Below are 18120 nucleotides of genomic sequence, written 5' to 3'. Positions count from 1 at the left end.
CATTTGGCTTTTAGGTAATTATATTCTAACTTGCTTAGCTTGAATTTCTCAGAGCTTCAGGTCGATGTGATGTCCAAAATAGACACAGCTTAGAAGGCTTAATGTTCAGGAGGAGTTAATTAAAATTCTGCAGCATTCATTTCTAAAATTAAACTATAAATGAATTTGTTTTTTTTTTTTGTGCCATGTTTAGACTGTTGTATATATACTAGTATGTGTTAATAATGTAACACATAACGTCTTATGCCAGCACATCTTATGTAAATACAGTATTTTGCTATTTTCCCTGATAATGAGTTGGAACACAGGTTGCCAGCTTGCTGCCTTTTTCTTTTTTTATTTTTTTTCCTCGATTTTCCCCAGCAGCATAGTAGCAATTCACTTCATTTATTAAATAGTAGAGATTCCCTTCTTTAAGAAGGCCTTATGCAGGCAACAGACTGGAGAATTTTCTCTCTCCATTGTCAGGAAGGAGCACATTGTGCAGAAAGATGTAGTTATGAACTCTTTCTAGGACACTTTCAGAGGTTTTGTTTCCCCTCAGTTAATGAGTTTCTATCGCGTCTATGGTAAGCATGTGATAAGGTGAGAGGCCTTGAGCACAGCCCTACGAGGAGAGGCTGAGGGAGCTGGGATTGTTTAGCCTGGAGAAGAGGAGGCTCAGGGGTGACCTTATTGCTGTCTACAACTACCTGAGGGGTGGTTGTGGCCAGGAGGAGGTTGCTCTCTTCTCTCAGGTGGCCAGCGCCAGAATGAGAGGACACAGCCTCAGGCTGCGCCAGGGGAAATTTAGGCTGGAGGTGAGGAGAAAGTTCTTCACTGAGAGAGTCATTGGACACTGGAATGGGCTGCCTGGGGAGGTGGTGGAGTCGTCGTCCCTGGGGCTGTTCAAGGCAGGATTGGACGTGGCACTTGGTGCCATGGTCTAGCCTTGAGCTCTGTGGTAAAGGGTTGGACTTGATGATCTGTGAGGTCTCTTCCAATCCTAATAATACTGTGATACTGTGATAAGTACTTGTATGAATATCGGTCTAAAGATGCAGAATCAACCAGTGTGTGGTGTTTGTGTTTTTCTTAGCTTCTATATATCTATGTTTCACTGACTGGTATGTGTATGGTTGCAATGTATTTATTGTTGTTTGGTTTTGGCTTTTTTTTAAGTGAGAGACCTACCACCCATTTGCCTTGATGTACGACAAAAGCAGCGCATCTCCATAGATACATTACCCCAAGAAGCAAAAGCACCAATTCCTCCTGAACCTTCCTTTCCCGTCCGAACCAAAACTGTGCAAGACTTTCAGTAAGTTACCCTGGTTGTTCTAAGGGTGTACTCTCTTTCTTTGGATGTCCTTACTATTTTTCCTAATTCATACATTAGAATTTGTTAATCTCAAGTGAGAAAACAGTTCATTAAGACTGAGAAGTTAGTCTCGTGATGCTAGGATTGATTATTTCTGTTGTTGTGAAATTTATGAAAATACTTTCTCTAGCGTAAGTGCTACTGTGTTCAGGGAATGGCAAAGCTTGTACTTCAGAGTTAGAAATTCAATTCCTGCCCTTCAGTGTAGGGAAAGAATATGTATGTCCTACTGTAGGCTGGGAAATCCCTTTTGATCTTGGGTATTTTGTTGTGGTGTGTCCTGTCCATCCTGCATTCTCAGTCTTGTGTGAAACACTGCACATCAGACATTCAAATGTATCATATTTGAGGGCCTGGCGTGGTGATTGTAACTGGCTAAAAGTGCAGAAAGTGTTTCTTCATTTGTTACATTACAGCATGTTAGTTTTCAGTATTCATTTTATAGCAAAACAAAATACTTATTTTATGTATGCAGTTTTAAGTGTTGTAAGTGTAAGCTATTGCTGCACTTCTCTGAGAGGCACTATGTTTCAAGTTAAAAAAATTAAAATTAAAAGCTCTGCACAAACAATATTTGTGCTGCTGCCCCATAAACGCTAATTCAGCTAGAAGTGGAATTGATGTGAAATAGATTTCCACTTCCAATATTCCAGATCAGTACAGACCCTTAATCAAAACTATACCTGCATCACTTTTTCTTCCAGCACTGTTATACCTGGCACATGAGACTTGATTGAATAGCAGAAGTCTCCAGGAAGTCTACCTGAATTGTTTTTAAATAGTATAGCCTGTTTCCCATGTACTCTTTGATTTGCTCTGGGCACAAAGCAATAGGGAACAGTTTTCTCTTCACTTACAACTTTGGAGAACATACCTATGTTGGTGTTGACACTTTCATTTGAGGAAATAGCATAATTTTATTGAAAAACTAATAGCATAAGGTGCACCTGCACTAGGGGATTCTGCCAGCACTGCATGAATGTATATTGGCAGTGTGGATGTGTTCTTAGGAAATGAGAAGTATTCCTGTGAAGAAGTTTGGTTCTTCTGGGTTTAAAACAGATGGGGAAAAAAAATAAAGAAATCATCATTGCTCTAAGAGATGTATGAGCATATACTATTCAGTGCTCTTCTCCACATGTTTGAGATTTTGTGCATTCTGTGAGGAAAAGTGATGCTGTTTTGATGAGTCAGTGTGTGTAGCTGGTGGAAAAGGAAACAGATGTAGAAGACAATTTGACAAGAGGTAAATCTTCATTGGTATTCAGGTCATCTGAAGAGATGAAATCTGTTCTGTATGCAGATTGTTTTTTATCTGTTGACTGCTACCTAATGACTTCATTATCTAGAATTTTATTCTTACAAATAAGAGTACTAAGAAGTCATCAGCACTTTTGGTATGTGCAACTGGTACCTTTAAAAAAACGTAGTTAGTACCAAGAAATTAACTGGGGGTGGGGAGCAAACTGGGATTTCTGTCATCAGTGTTGTAGATATTTAAAATAAAGTTCTCCTTCAAAGGCTGGTTGGGGGATTTTTTTTATTTAGTAGGGTTGGGGTTTTTTTGTTGTTGTTGGTTGATTTGGGGTTGTTGTATGTGTGTGTTTGTTTTTAAATGTATGATGTTCTACAGAAGTTTATATATAGGTATTTGCTTTAAGGTCCAGTATTTAAAAATACCTTAAGAGTAAATCCATAGATTTTGTTGTCCCCTTAAGGAATGCATACAGTTGCATACAGAGTTTCAGTTTGAGATGAAAATTCTCAAGAGAAAAAAGATTTAGTATGAGTTGTAATGAATTTGATTGGTTTAGGAGTCTGCATACCTGAATAAATTAGTCTCAGAAATCTTATTGCATCAGTGTATCTTCAGTATAATTATGTTCTGCTAATTGTCTTAGCATTCTGAACTGTGACACCATGAATTAATACTGTGAATGAGAGGCATTGCTTAGGTGTATCAAACAGAAAGCATGCTTTTGTTCTCTTATAATACCATGATCTTAAAGTGACAAAGATGATGTTAGGAAGATACTGATATTATACTTGTCTGATATCTAAGTGTTCCTAGTGAGCAAAGCTTAGAGCTTACAGCATATTCTAAAGTTTAAGTGGTTGGGAAGATTGAACCCTTATTTCCAATTTTTTACTGTATTCTTTCTAGGGATGATTTGGAAAAGGCTAAGTCATCAGGAGATTGGAAAGCTGTACATAATTTTTATTCCACAACATTTGATTCTTTCCTGGAGATAAATGCTGCATTTAAGGTAGAAGATAATTCATAATACTATTTAGTAGTTGCAGTGCTTTGTATCTTCAAAATATTTACAAAAGCTTGTTACTCAAGCCTACTATGATCATTTTATGATCTCACTTGCTTTTGGGAGACAATCCATAACTGCATTCCTTTATGTGGAGCTTAAGAATTCCACTATGACTGTGTAGATGCTTTCTGTACAGATTACAGTTTAAAAACATGCAAGCTAATGTAGTTAATACGGAGGCCCAGGCAAATATGGAAGCAAATCCTCCATGTCCATGAAAAAAGTATGATATGGGCTCAAGGAGTATAGTTTGTGTCACAATGGCATATTCTGTTTTCCTTGGGAAAGATCATGTTCGTGTGAAAACTTTCTTAATTTATGCTAAATCAGTATTTCCAGCTTATTGCCAATTAAAGTGTGTTCATTATATTTAACATGGACAGTAAAGCCTGAATCCAGACACAATAACCAGTGGATTTTAGTTACTTAATACTTATTGGATGCTTATTATTTTGTTACTCTTGCCTGGTGATAGATTTGCAACAATGAAAATTTAATTTAATTTCTTATTAGAAACCTTCTTACATTTTTAAATTAGAATAAGATAATGACATCACCTGAATGTTGCCAATATGTAGGCTTAATATTGTTTAGCTTTATCTTTCATGCATTAACAAAGGTAACTTAGATTCACAGAACGTTAGGGATTGAAAGGTACCTCCAAAGATCACGTAGTTCAGCCTCCCTGCCAGAGTGAGATTTCCTAGGGTAGGTCACACAAGAATGCGTCCAGGAAAGTTTTGAATGTCTCCAAAGAAGGAGACTCCACAGCCTCTCTGGACAGCCTGTTCTAGTGTTTTGTCACCCTCACAGTGAAAAAGTTTTTCCTTATGTTCCTATGGAACCTCCTATGCTCCAGTTTGCACCTATTGCCTCTTGTCCTGTCCTCGGACATCACTGAGAGAAGCCTGACTCCATCTTGCTGACACTTATCCTTCACATATTTGTAAGCATGGATGAGGCCACCCCACAGTCTCCTCTTCTCCATGCTAAAGAGCCCAAACTCCCTCAGCCTATTCTCATAAGGCAGATGTTCCACTCCTTTAGTCATCTATGTGGCTCTGCACTGGAATCCTACAAGCAGTCCTCTGAGGTCCTTCTTGAACTGAAAGGCCCACAGTATTCCAGATGTGGCCTCACCAGGGCAGAGAAGATAGAGAGGACTTATGTTCTGATGATGAAAATAAAGTTTTATCTCTCTGTGTTCTTTTTAAACTCGACGTTGAACTTCTATTCTTCAAAAATAGCTAAAATATTTGAGAGGTTGCACTACCAAAATGCTTCATGTATTCTCTAACTTACAGAAAGACACCAGTTCTCCATTTAACACCATTGAGGACTCTGGAATTGATGCAAAATTTGTGAATGTTGTCTATGATGCCTTATTAAATACTGTAAGTAGAAGGAAAGAATTCCTGTTTCGAAACATTGTATCAGTTATTACAGGAAAGAAATATGCTAAGAAACAATTTGTACCAAAAGTTTTGATTAGATATGCATGATTTCTGAAGAATCTCTCAAAGCATACTTAAAATGGTCCCGTGGGAATTGCCATAGAACCATGAAAACTGCTCTTGTAAAAGGAGGAAATTTTTGTTACTAGTAAGACACAGTTTGCAAGATATGACATGACAGCGATGGGACAATGCATGGTGGAAATAAGGAAAATGTGAGGGATGAAGGCAGCAAAAAAGTCGTTACTGTGAATAGCAAACAAAGGACAAGAAATTATATTTAAATTATTTAAAATTTTGAAAGCCCTTATTGTCAAAACTCCAGCTAATAGTCTGAGAGAAAAGGGTCTTAGGAGCTCAGCATCAAAAGACAAAAGGTTTCTTAGCTGGCTTAAATTATAAGCAAAACAAAATTGCTTGTTCACACAGTATCATGTGTAGAATATGTGTAATTACAACAGATGTGATTTTTTTTTTCCTCTCATTTTTCCATAGCCTCAAGATGTTCAGAAGTCAGTCCTAAAAGGAATAATTAATGGTTTGCTACAAGAATGGAAGGGGTAATTGCTAAAAAATGTTTGCATTAGTCCTGTGCCAACACTTACAGCTGAGATATGTTTGGTCTATATTGTTTTACTAAGAAAACATTCTGATAGTATGCATTTGACTTGTAAGAACTTGTCTCCTTTTGGCAAGCAAATCTGCTGAAGTATGTCTTTAATGTTGTAAGCTGATATTGAACCTCTGAGAGGCAGACTCCAGACCTAGCCATGCATTCCCCTCGCAATATGTGAGCCAGTGCCATCTTTTGGGCATCTCAACTGTAAGACGTATTAAGAAATTTATCTGGAGTGAAAGGTATTCTCCCCACTCACCCCTCCAACAACAACTAGGATGTTTTAACCTTGATTCAAAGTTTACTTCACAGTATTGTTCATGTGTGGCAACAGCATAGAAAGGGCAGTGCAGGATGCAGAAAAGGATAGCCCAAAGGCGGGAAGATTGGAGATGACATTTTAGCAAGAAGTAATAGAAGTAAGAATTTGTAGCTTAATTCACAAAAAGCAAGAGGCAGCATCTTGTTGTGACTCACCTGTGACCCAGCCCTTGGCTATTCTGGTCTCCACCTTGTACTACCTTTTCTGCATTTGTATTTGTGGGAGTGTAAAGCCCTTGAAGTAGAAAAAAAATTGCAAGAACTAGAGGCTGCAGTAGTAATGGTGTATGGAAAATTCTGGCAGAAAATATCAAATATGGGACAAATAAACTCTTCTGTAGTGTCACCCCAGATAGACAACAGCAAGGACTTCATTCTCTGGAGCACCTCTTACCTTCAGTTCTGACTCTTCTTTTTGCTCTCTTGTATTATGCCACAAAGACAGATGCTAAAATAACCTACCACCTTCAGAGTAGTCAGAATCATGAAGTGCCCTTTTCTGTTTCTGAGAGCAACAAAAATCCTTAAATATGATATTTTGCATGCATTGTCAAAGCAGATTTCAATTCTAGAGTGCATGATTTCATGACTTTCAGTGTGTATATATGATATATATACATGTGGTTCTGCTTGTTATTACATCCATAGGCCACGAACAAAAGATGATCTTAGAGCATACTGTATACTTTTACAGGTAAGAAAAAGCAGTGGTTTTATTGAAGTATATGTCTGCTTAACTTACAATCTATAAACCAGTATACTATGCAAACAAGATACTTTGTATAGGTGAAATGCTTCACATTTCCTGTCATAAGAATGTTTTATAACGTGGAAAAAGTCTAGGGTAGAGTGTGCATGATGGGAATGGGAGCTTGCGAGAGATAGTCGATGGAGAAAGGTTGTGTAGATTAAAATGATGAACTAATAGATGTGTATTTGTTTCCTATCATTTTGTGGGTTGAAAGAACAAATGTGTTAGCAGGTTATTTGTTCTTGTTTCTTCCTTATTCTCAGATTTGCTTTAGTAGTGTGCTGTAGCTCTGATCCTTCCAGAAAAGTTTCAGTATATGCACTTTTTGATGCTGCTGTAACTTTCTCCAGTGCTGTGTTTTATCCATCAATCTTCCCTTCTGCCTGACTGGCTACATTGTTTGATTTCTACCTGCATTGATCTATCACTGCTACTCTACTTAACCTGCCTTTGTAGCAAATTTTGCTTTTAAATTTTGCCCGTGTAGTTAGCACCTCTTCACACAAGGAGAGGTTTCATCTGGTTTTGGAGAAGATCAGATGGTTGTTTTTTTTTTTTTTCCATTAAAACAATAGTTTTCATCTCTGGAGTAGTATCATAGCTGTGAATTATAAGGAAGATATACTGCTGAAAAGTGGGGATGTGTGAACTCATAAGTAAGAGGAGGGAATAAGTTTGGGTTGATGTGAGGGAAGACAGGAGCTGGGAGAATCTTTATTACCATGATGGAAAGCACATCACTCAGAGGAGTGTTATTTATGTGCTACAGAGTAGATGCTAATACAGAAAAATATTTTAAGCACTGCCTTTATTTCCTGTGGGTCTTCTTTTGAAACAACAACAACAAAATCATACTTTTACAATATAGAATTTATGTATTTTTTTATTTGTCTAGAAGCTGAAAATATTTTTCCCATAGTTTACCACTGTTTAGAGCAATTCTGTAAATTACTTTCCTGAGTTAATTGTATTGGCAACAACGAACATAAGAGAAAAAAAATCCTAATGACCTTTTTTCCCTTTATACAGTTTGTTAACCTAACACATTTTTTTAATCTTTTTCAGAATCCTCAATTTAGTAACACTTCTACTTATGTCATCTATGCTCACTTGCTAAGACAGATAGCAGCCTTAACAGAAGCTGACCATCATTTCCTAGTGCACTGGTCTAAAAAGTAAAAAAAACCATAACAAAATAAAATTTAAAATTCTACTTTCAGGATTACAATTGTTATTGTCTTTCCACTGATGTTGACTGTATTATAAATTAAATGGAAGTTAATTTCATTGACTGAAGAGAGATTGTTTTAATTGTCTTCAAAGTACATTTGGATATAGTCCACTAAGTGATACTGATTTATAGATGCAAACTGTATATAATGTATAAAAATACCTTTATGCAAAAAAGCCTTCATTGCAAACATATGTATGTGAAGTTTTTTAGATACATGTTTAAACTGTGTTATTAATACAAACATCTTTATGGTCTTTGTTTAAATAAAGGTTTATCTTGCATAGTTTGCAAAAGATATTGCAACTTTACTGTATTGTGTCAAAAACAGAAATGAAAGCGAGTCCCTGATTGCTAGTGTAACAGAGGTGGTGAGAGAACATGGCTAGGCTATTAGATTTTTAATTAATTGACATAACTCTAATGGCACATCATTACTAGAATCATATGGGAATAACTACCCAAAGAGCAGGCTTTTAAGTTGATGTGCAGGTTGCCTTCCACATAATGAATGGGCAAATAGTTCCATCTGCAGTAAAAAAAAACGGTTTGAATGGCCATATTTTACAGTTCTGTCATCTCATAGAGGATATGTTAATAAAGGCTTTTCTTCTCTGCAGTGACATAAATCACATTTTCTTCCCACCACCCCATAATATATCTAATGTGCCTAAACTTGTGGTAACATTTCATTTGAATTGGTTTTTATAACCATCTTGGTTAAGGATGCAATAGGCATAGTAATGCTTTTAGTCTCAAAATACATTAGAAATCTAAACCATCAAAAGCTTTTCTTTAGAAAAGGATACTTCAGTAGTATCTAAACATGTCTGTTGTGATATGGAAGCAATGCAGCACATCATTTAAAATGTGCTCTTGTCACAAATGTATGAAGTACTTTCTACTCTTAATTCAGTAGGACCAAGTAACTGAAAATAAAAATTCCAGAATTTCTCTCTATTCAGATTGTGGAGTGAAATAGCTAAATATTTTTTGTTTCTTTTTTGTTTACTAGAAGCCAAGAACAAGTATTGATTCTGTATTGCTTCTTGTCTTATTAGAGAAACTTTTTTCTAAAGCATGCTTCTTAAAATGTATATTTGGAATGTTGATTTTGTGTAGAACAAAAGCTTTTTGTTTGTTTAAAGTAATATTGATAATATAAACTCTTTTGTAGACAGTGGTCGCATGAGAGTAACTGCAGCATGTTTGTTTTAGGATCACACAAAGGAGGTTCAAGCAACTGGTGGACAGGTTACTGCAATTTATTTCTTTACGTCTGTTTCCTGCAAAACCTGAAGAGTTTCCACCTATGGTGAAGTGTACCTGGTGGATTCCATCAGCAACCAAAGTTCTGTCTTTATTTAGTAGGTATTTTTCTTGAGCTGTGTATGTATGCAAGTGTGTGTGTGTGTATACGTATGGGGTGGAGATCGTTTATACCACTCCTTTTGGGGGAGACTGACAGTGAGGATGGCACAGTATGAGCTACAATAAAATGCCAAAAAATAGTAATCAAAAGTTCTCGCCTTCTGTTAGCAATTTTTTGTCTTTGCTTTCCAGTAGAGAATAATTGCTGCATATAATTTTCCTGTAACAACTGGAGGTCCTTCAAACAAAAATCCCCAGAGTAACTGATGGTTAAGGTGTCCCTTAGACTTATAATAGAAACTCTTCTAAGTGTGCAATTGCCAGAATTTCTTCTGTGACTGCCTTAATCCCACACAAGTATTTAGCATCTAAGAAAAGTTAGGCAATGCAATATGCCTCTTAAGTCCAAAACTACAACACAAAGTAAGTCCCTGTCCAGTTTTCTTCTACTCATCTCCAATAGCTCAGCGATTAGAGCATTTACTGTGGAAATGGGAGGCTTCATGTCAGTCACTTTTACTTGAGGGGTGAAAACCCTTTCTTACTTCCAGGAGAAATTTAAACTACCAAGTGAAAATTAGGATCAGAATGGGGCCATTTTCATTTCACTGTCAACTTTAAAGCACTTTGCAGACACAAGCTCAGCTGTGTCTAAATCCAAGACATGTTGTCTAGTCATCTACAAAAGACTGGCTAATTCCTTAAATTCTGGGAGAAAAGGGTACTGAATAATTCAAAATTCACTGCTTTCTGTCTGACTGAGATTGTTATGTTCATGTGCAAACAAAGAAACCTTATGAGCTGTCGGACAATACGTGAGTGTTACATGCTGAGATAGTCTCCTTAAATGTTAATTGATTTTCTTGATTTGGTTAAGTATTTTGCTTTTGTTCTAACGGGTCTAGCATAGCAGTTGTTTGAGGAAACAGGTTTATCTTTGCATATCATGTTTTGTACCACTCCCTTTCCTTTCCTTTTGCAAACAGGCATCAAACTCAGATAATTGCTAACTGGAAAGCATATAGAGTTAATCTGTAGCTATGTTTGAAATTAAATGAAGGTGTTTAAGAAATCCATCTATGAAACTGCTTTTCACTGATTCCAACAGAACATAGCATTCTTTACCCCTGAAACCTTAACTTAGTGTATATCATTAAGTGGGCTAGAGTCAAATGGAGGTTCTGTTACCATAAATGTGCTGAGCCTGGGATTTACTATTTTCCACAGTAATGAATATGATGTCATATGGTCTTGCATTATAGTTGTAGTTCTGTAGCTAAGATAGACAAAGTTAATAGCAGCTGATTTGGCTTAAAGTTTCTCAGGTGGTTGCTGCTCAGAATGCCTAGAAAAGAGATGTTCCTAACCCAGGCAGTATTTTGAGAGACTTGTGTTTTCTTTGTAGATGCTTCAAATAGTCTGATCAGTCCTCCTATTATTTCATACACGGATTTCTATAATTCTACACTTGATCATATTGATCTTATGGAAGAATATCATAACTGGCAATGTTATGGAAATTCTCACCGGTAAGAGGAATAACTGCTTCTTTGCTCTCATGTAGTATTTCAAAGCACTGTATCTAAGCTCTGGATGTCTATTTTATAGATAGTGCAAATATATGGTATACATATCATTTATATATAGACACATTAAATACTGTATTTTATTGGAAAAGCATAGAATCATAGAATGGTTTAAGTTGGAAGGGACCTCAGAGATCATCCAGTTCCAACCCCCTGCCATATGCAGGGACACCTTCCACTAGGACAGGTCACTTAATGCCTCATCCAACCTGGCCTTGAACACCTCCAGGGAGGGAGCATCCATAGCCTCTCTGTGCAACCTGTTCCAGTGTCTCACCACCCTCACTTGTAAATAACTCTTTCCTAACATCTAATTTGAATCTCGCCTCTGCTGGTTTAAACCCATTACCCCTCATTCTGTCATTACAAGACCTTGTAAATAGTCCCTCCCCAGCCTTCCTGTAGGATCCCTTCAGATACTGGAAGGCCACTACAAGGTCTCCTTGAAGCCTGCTCTTCTGTAGGCTGAAGAGCCCCAACTCTTGTAGTCTGTCCTCATAGCAGAGGTGCTCCAGCCCTCTGATCATCTTTGTGGCCCTCCTCTGGACTCTCTCCTACAGTTTGATGTCCTTCTTGGGTTGGGTGTGTCCAGATCTGTACACAGTACTCCAAGTGAGGTCAAGAGCAGAGTGGCCTGCTGGCCACACTTCTCTTGCTACAGCCCAGGACATACTTTCTACTACATGGATGCAAGATTGACTGTAATAAATCTTATTCTGCATTTAAAAATTGGAGAAAAGGTATAAAATGTAGATGGATGATAATGAGTTTCTAATTCATTAGCATATATATTTCTAATTGTGTCTTACTACAAAGAAGTTTTAACCTCCAATATAATCATAGAAAGTGATATTGTGTGCATACTTGCCACTTAATGATGAAAATGTGTCTGGTTACCTGTGCATATGTGGCTCCAGTCATATTTGTTTCAGTGAAATCAACTGCACTGTTTTTATTTTGCTCAAAAGTAAACACACAAATCTTTACCAACTCAGAGTTTGCAAAGATATTTCTCTTCTTGTGAGAGGCAGCCAGCAGTATTATTTAGAAACACCTAGAGAAACAGGCATTTAATCTTTCTGCTGAAGTTAAAAAAAAATAAAGTTTTCTTTATAACCACTGTTTTTTCTTAATATAAATTTCACTTTATGTAGCTGTTTTCTCAGCATACCAGTCTTTATAGTTTTAATTACAAGATCAGTTACAATTTCCTCATAGTGCAAGATTTTTCAGTAATCTAATTTAATACATCAGTTATCTAATGTAGCTTTTTATCAATTTCATGTGCAACTTTCATTGCCTTTAAGCAATTGAGGAAAACATGAAAAACATAATTTGCTCTACCAAAAGAGGTGCTTTGGGCTAGGCTTCTGTCTGATACCCAATATACTGCTTGTGAAGGAAAAAACGGAGCACCACAATGAAACATACAAGCACACACAAAATCAAAACACCATCAAAACCCAAATAAACAAAAAACAACAATGAAACACCAAAAAAACCCACCCAACCCACCCCCAAAACACAAATGAAAAAACCCCAAACATATCAACCAAAACTCAAACCCAACCATAACAACAGTGAAAATAATGAGGAATTACAAGCAAGACTATAGGCATAGTCCTGGTTTGCCTTCCACGTGAAATGTTTTTAAATACATAAATCTTCAAGCTTAAATACATAAATCTTGAAGTCAGCACTCTTTGATAAAACATGTTGGATTAGAGTTTTCAGGAGACCAAGTGGGAATATTTTTCCTCATTTTCCTTTCTTTCCTAAGGACATTAAAATGCAGAACTGCTGACAGGTACTATTCAGGGTGCACATGCAGTATGGATTGAAGATGGACACGTAGTCTGAAGTCCTGGGTCTTTTGGTATGAACTTCTGCTAGACCATCCAGGAGCTAAATCAACAAGAAGTCTTACCAAAATAACCATCAGCAAAAAAATCATTTAGCTTGATGATTTCTGAAGTTCTTCTAAACTTGACTGCAGTGGGGTGTGGCTATGATCAGATATTGTGAATGTCATAGAATCAACCAGGTTGGAAGACACCTCCAAGATCATCCAGTCCAACCTATCCCCCAGCCCTGTCCAGTCAACCAGACCATGGCACTAAGTGCCTCATCCAGTCTTTTCTTGAACACCTCCAGGGATTGTAACTCCACCACCTTCCTGGGCAGCCCATTCCAATAGCAATCACTCTCTCTGGGAAGAACTTCAACCTAACATCCAGCCTATACCTCCCCCGGCACAACTTGATCCTGTGTCCCCTTGTTCTGTTGCTGGTTGTCTGGAAGGAGAGACCAACCCCCACCTGGCTATGTCCTAAACACTTGTAAGCTTGGATTAAATCTGAAGGATGTGGAAAATCAATTACTTAATGAATTCTGCAGCACATAAGCCAAACTAGGAATATTTCTCCTGTATACCTAAGAATGCTACACTGAGATAGCTGTGTTTCTAGTACTTAATAAGAAGGTCTAGTAGTTCTCTTTAATTCAGTGTAGCAAATAAAATTCAATACTTAAAGCAGATGATGACCAGCTTTTATGAGGTCTGTTGAAAACTATAAGCAATAAAAAAGAGCTTTATTGAGAAGAGTTATTACTAATTTCAATTTGTAGTAGTACTTACGAATAACAGTTTGTTCTGCCGAATTTAGCATCTATACATATGCAACACACAAAGAAACTCAACAGTTATTTGCAAATTACTATCAGTGGAGGGAAGGTTGTTACTGAATGATAATGCAAAGATTCCATCCTGTAATTTTAAGAAGAAAATAATATGCTAAAAAGGAAATTACTTTCTCTTCTTTTCTCGTGTTGTTAGGTTTTCTTTCTGTCAATACCCATTTATTATTTCTATAGCGGCAAAAAAAGTTATTATTCAAAGGGACTCAGAACAACAGATGATAAGTTTTGCACGGGTAAGTCACTGAGTAATAAATGCTTGTGTCATCCATTGTTTGTTGGTTGTTTTTTTTTAAAGGTTTTGTTAAATTGATGTTGTACAGAGGCTTTCATTACAACTTCCAGTATTTCTGCCTACCTTGAAAAAAAAGAGCTTGAGCCATTTTATGATTGCTAGTCTATGCTACATTCTCTCAGATGTGCTTGTTGTTTTTGTTGGGTCGTTGGTTGATTGGTTTGGCATTTTTGTTTGAGTATTTTTAACATGCTTTTCTTTAGAATATTTACAAATACCAATGTTGTCAAGAAAAAATACAGGGTTTTGTTCTGGCTTTTATGTTGGTTGGTGGCTTTCATTTGTTTGTTTGTTTGAGATACAAGCATACTGTGCTAGCACATTAAGTTATTAAGATGCTTGAGGAAAAATAATTCTGTGAGAATTTTGGACTGTTTGCTGTTTTATCCTGCAAAGATATGTTGCCATGGAATACCAAGATGAACGGTGTGGTCACAAATTACAGAAGAGGCACTTCTTCTGAGTGGCCTCTTCTGTCTTTGAAAGAGGCATTGTCTGCCTCTCACAGTGGTAATTTTCATCAGGTGCTACTGGTTTCTTTGGTGCTGTGACAGCACCACCATTTCTGTCTTACTGGATATGTCTTGGGAATAGATAAGTAAGGCATGAGCCAGTCTCTAGAATCTTATGGATATGTTTTTAATTGTTTGAGGAATCCAGAAGTTTGCTAGACAATTGCTACCTTCTTGTTAAACTTCCTTAGAAGTTCAAATATTGTGTAAATGCTGTCTGCAGTAGAAAAAAACTTAGCTCACCATCTCTTAGAAGGTATTGAAGCAACTACTGTACCAGGGTAATGTCATTAATATCTTGCATTAAAGACTTTTTATATTTAGCAAGCTTGTCACTTTGTCCTCTAAATGAAGATACTGTATGTATGTTTCTTTTTCATGTAAATAGCAAAGCCTTGTGGATAAAGTCTCTCGAAGACAGAAACCTGACATGAATATGTTGTTCCTAAATGTGAAAGTAAGGAGGACGCACCTTGTTAGTGACTCACTTGATGAGGTAACAAAAGATACAATTAGATGGTGTTGGTGTAGAATACCTATTGCACTTAGATTTCAGTTTGATAAGTTGTGTTTCTTTCTGCACTGATGAGATTGTGTAATATGAAATAAAAAAGAACTGAATTACAGTTCACAATAGCAGTGCTACAGAACAGATTGCGTCAGACATTCTGAACTTTATTTTCCACCTCCATATAGCACTCTAGCTAAGCCCATAGCAAACATCCATGTTTGCATGCCACGTAGTTCATATTTGTTTGCAGTTTTTTGTCTTAAGAATACAGTGTATAATTATCAGCTTATGTTGGGCTTAAATCCATGATAGGAGCATGGATAGTAGATGAATAATCACTGAATTTGTTCTGTTCTAATTCCTGGAATGTGGTTGGTTTTTTTTTTCTCTTAACTAGCTTCTCTGTCCTATAAGAAGTATTTTAGGCTTTCTTTTCTTAAGTTATTACCTTGATTTTAACTGATTTCTCATATTCCTCAATGTATTTATTTTGCATTTTTAGAAATGCAACAGATGTGTCCATTATAGGCAATTCTTCAGCATCCACTGAACTCTGCTAATTAAAATTATTTAATGAAATCAAGCTCCTTGCCTTTTCTTTCTTTCTATCCTGAAAAATAAGTCCAAGTTGTGAAAAGAAGACCAAGCAAATTTGGATTACTCATGTTTGGAAAACATAGATTAAAAGTTGTGGGGGTTTTCCTTTGATGAAAGTCTGTCTATTGTGGTCTTCTCCCCTTAAATAAAAAGTAGTAATACTGCTTTCACTCAGGAATTATAGGGAGGTTTTTTAACCACACTTTTCCTGAAAGCAACTACAAGCGTTCTGATAGCCACATTACCCTCCTTTTTTTCCTGATGTTTACTTCTGTCCATCTCAGGAATGAGTAAGAATGTACAATGTTATCTGTATTCTCAAAAATACAGGGAATAGAGGTTGGAGAAAGATGTCTTCTTTGTAATTTCTTTTCACTTTGAAATACAAATGAAAATCACTTCAGCTAATAAATAGTTTGTGTCAAATACTGTAAATGTCTATAGTTCTAAAATTTGTGCAATTGGAAATTTACTTGGGCGGCCAACAATAGAGAAATTGTTTTAGCACATGTATCTTCCTGATTGGTTTAAACATTTTCTCTGGAGCTGGCCTGTAATTAATAATTTATTGGAAAATTCTATAGAGACATAATCAAAATGATCACTGGTAACTGTGAGTGGCTGTAGCCTAATTCTTAGTAGGTTTATTGCATACCTGGATGAAATGTTGTCTCATGGCAAAGGAATGAAAAGAGCTTGTTGCCATTGTCTTAAAAACCATTTTACAAAATATCTTATTCTTGTTGGCAGGTATCTTATGCTGATCAGAACAGTGTTGAAATATTGAAATTTTATCTGCCTCTGTATTTCTAACTATCTCCAAAAGGTGTCTAATTATTTGTTTTCAGTCTGTCATTTCTTCCTGGCAGAATGTCTTCTGTGTGGGCAAAAATTTGTATAGGTCCAAAACATAACCAGACAGACTCATTGTTGTAATGTAGTTTTGACCTAGTGATAGGAGATGATGCAAATTACTAATTTAAACTAAGCAAGAACGGTAGAGATAGAGTGATGTGTTATTTATGGCTAGAGATAGCAATATGTTAAAGCTCCTTTTTCTTCTCTATCTATTTTGCAATAGCTAGCAAGAAAGAGAGCAGATCTGAAAAAGAAGTTGAAAGTCACGTTTGTAGGGGAAGCTGGTCTTGATATGGGTGGCCTGACAAAAGAGTGGTTTCTTCTTCTGATTCGACAGATTTTTCACCCAGATTATGGTGAGTCCTCATTACGTTTAGTGTGAAAATCTGTTCATTTTAAATTGTCAAAACAGTGATCATAAGAGTTCTTCAGTGATCCAGTATTAGGCAGACCAGATAATAATTGATGTAAAAACAAAAGCGGACAAGTTGGACTTGTATATAGATGCCAAGATTATAGTGGAAGAGTAGGACAGCTTTGAAGATCCTGGCTTTTGACAAGGCGTTTCAAGCATTTGCTGAAAAACAGTTTTTGCTTGAGTGGTATGGCAAAATTACAGGGTGAACAAATATCTGATCAATGGAAAAGTTTAGGAAAAAAAAGTTGGGAATCAGCTTTTTAAGATGTTAGTCATGCTAAGCCTTTCAGAAAATGAAAGCTCAATGTTTATGGCTGTGATGGTTTGGGTGTTTCCTGCCCCCCCCCCCCCCCCCCCCCCCCCCTTCAGAAATCACCCAGACTAGACTCAGATGGCTCTGGGAATATGAATGAAGCTTATTATTTACAGCTGGCACAATATACAAACAGATATTTACAGTATGTACAGAAATATACAAAATAAAATGTAATACAGAAACACAACTTCCCTCCCAGAAACCTGAGATCCCCAGGAGGGGCTCTCCACCTCCCCTTCACGTTCCCCCTGCCCCTCTCAACCTTATCCCAGTCCCAAGGAAGAATGGAGGTTCGGCCAGGGGGTTAGGAAGCAAAGTGGATTAGTCCCAAAAATGGAGGGTGAGGTTAGAGAATAAGATGTGGCTCAGCCATCAGCCCCAGCGAGAGTGATGCCAAGTGTCTTATCTATGTTTTGACTTATATTTTTATACATCTCAGCAAGCCTATGAGGGAAGTAGATGTCACTCTTGGTTTAATTTCACAGCCTATGATCTAGTCCTTCTCACCAAAGCATTCTAGCTAGCTTCAAACTAGCACAATGGCTTGTTAGCATCACTGTGTTACTGAGCATATTGGATACGAAGAAAAGACATTCAAGTCTTTGATATGTGGGTATTGTTACAGCGTTTTCATTTCTATCCAGAGACAGGATCTTGACATATCTCTGAGCAGATGGGAGAAGGCCAACTCTTTTACGGAGCAGGACAAGGATAATTTACATCTTTTGTAACTAAGATGGAATCAGGCCCTTGAAAGGGTAGTTTCCATTTCTCAGCTAACCTCATATTGCTAGCTTTGGGTAGTTTTCCTGGGTTTTGTGAGTAGATTCAGTTAGACTGTTTTCCAAAGAAATACATAGATATCTAATGCTGTAAATCTAGCACCAGTATGCTGTAATTCA

The 18120-nt window shown here is 36.9% G+C and overlaps 1 protein-coding gene across 1 annotated transcript in view; it reads left to right on the top strand.

Annotated features, from left to right (window-relative positions):
* HECTD2 (HECT domain E3 ubiquitin protein ligase 2) overlaps positions 1 to 18120 on the top strand; it is a 47875-nt gene that overhangs the window by 18193 nt on the left and 11562 nt on the right. The window contains exons 3-13 of the mRNA XM_064144724.1: positions 1162 to 1300; positions 3525 to 3627; positions 4989 to 5078; positions 5634 to 5698; positions 6724 to 6769; positions 7892 to 8001; positions 9276 to 9424; positions 10834 to 10957; positions 13851 to 13947; positions 14907 to 15014; positions 16708 to 16840. Of these exons, the coding sequence (XP_064000794.1) occupies positions 1162 to 1300; positions 3525 to 3627; positions 4989 to 5078; positions 5634 to 5698; positions 6724 to 6769; positions 7892 to 8001; positions 9276 to 9424; positions 10834 to 10957; positions 13851 to 13947; positions 14907 to 15014; positions 16708 to 16840 (1164 nt within the window). The remainder of the gene's footprint in view (positions 1 to 1161; positions 1301 to 3524; positions 3628 to 4988; positions 5079 to 5633; positions 5699 to 6723; positions 6770 to 7891; positions 8002 to 9275; positions 9425 to 10833; positions 10958 to 13850; positions 13948 to 14906; positions 15015 to 16707; positions 16841 to 18120) is intronic.

Source organism: Pogoniulus pusillus, chromosome 6 (genome assembly GCF_015220805.1).
Source record: "Pogoniulus pusillus isolate bPogPus1 chromosome 6, bPogPus1.pri, whole genome shotgun sequence".
NCBI classification, from domain to species: Eukaryota; Metazoa; Chordata; class Aves; order Piciformes; family Lybiidae; genus Pogoniulus; species Pogoniulus pusillus.
The sequence above is the reverse complement of the archived record's forward strand: the minus strand, read 5'-3'. Positions and strand labels throughout refer to the sequence as shown.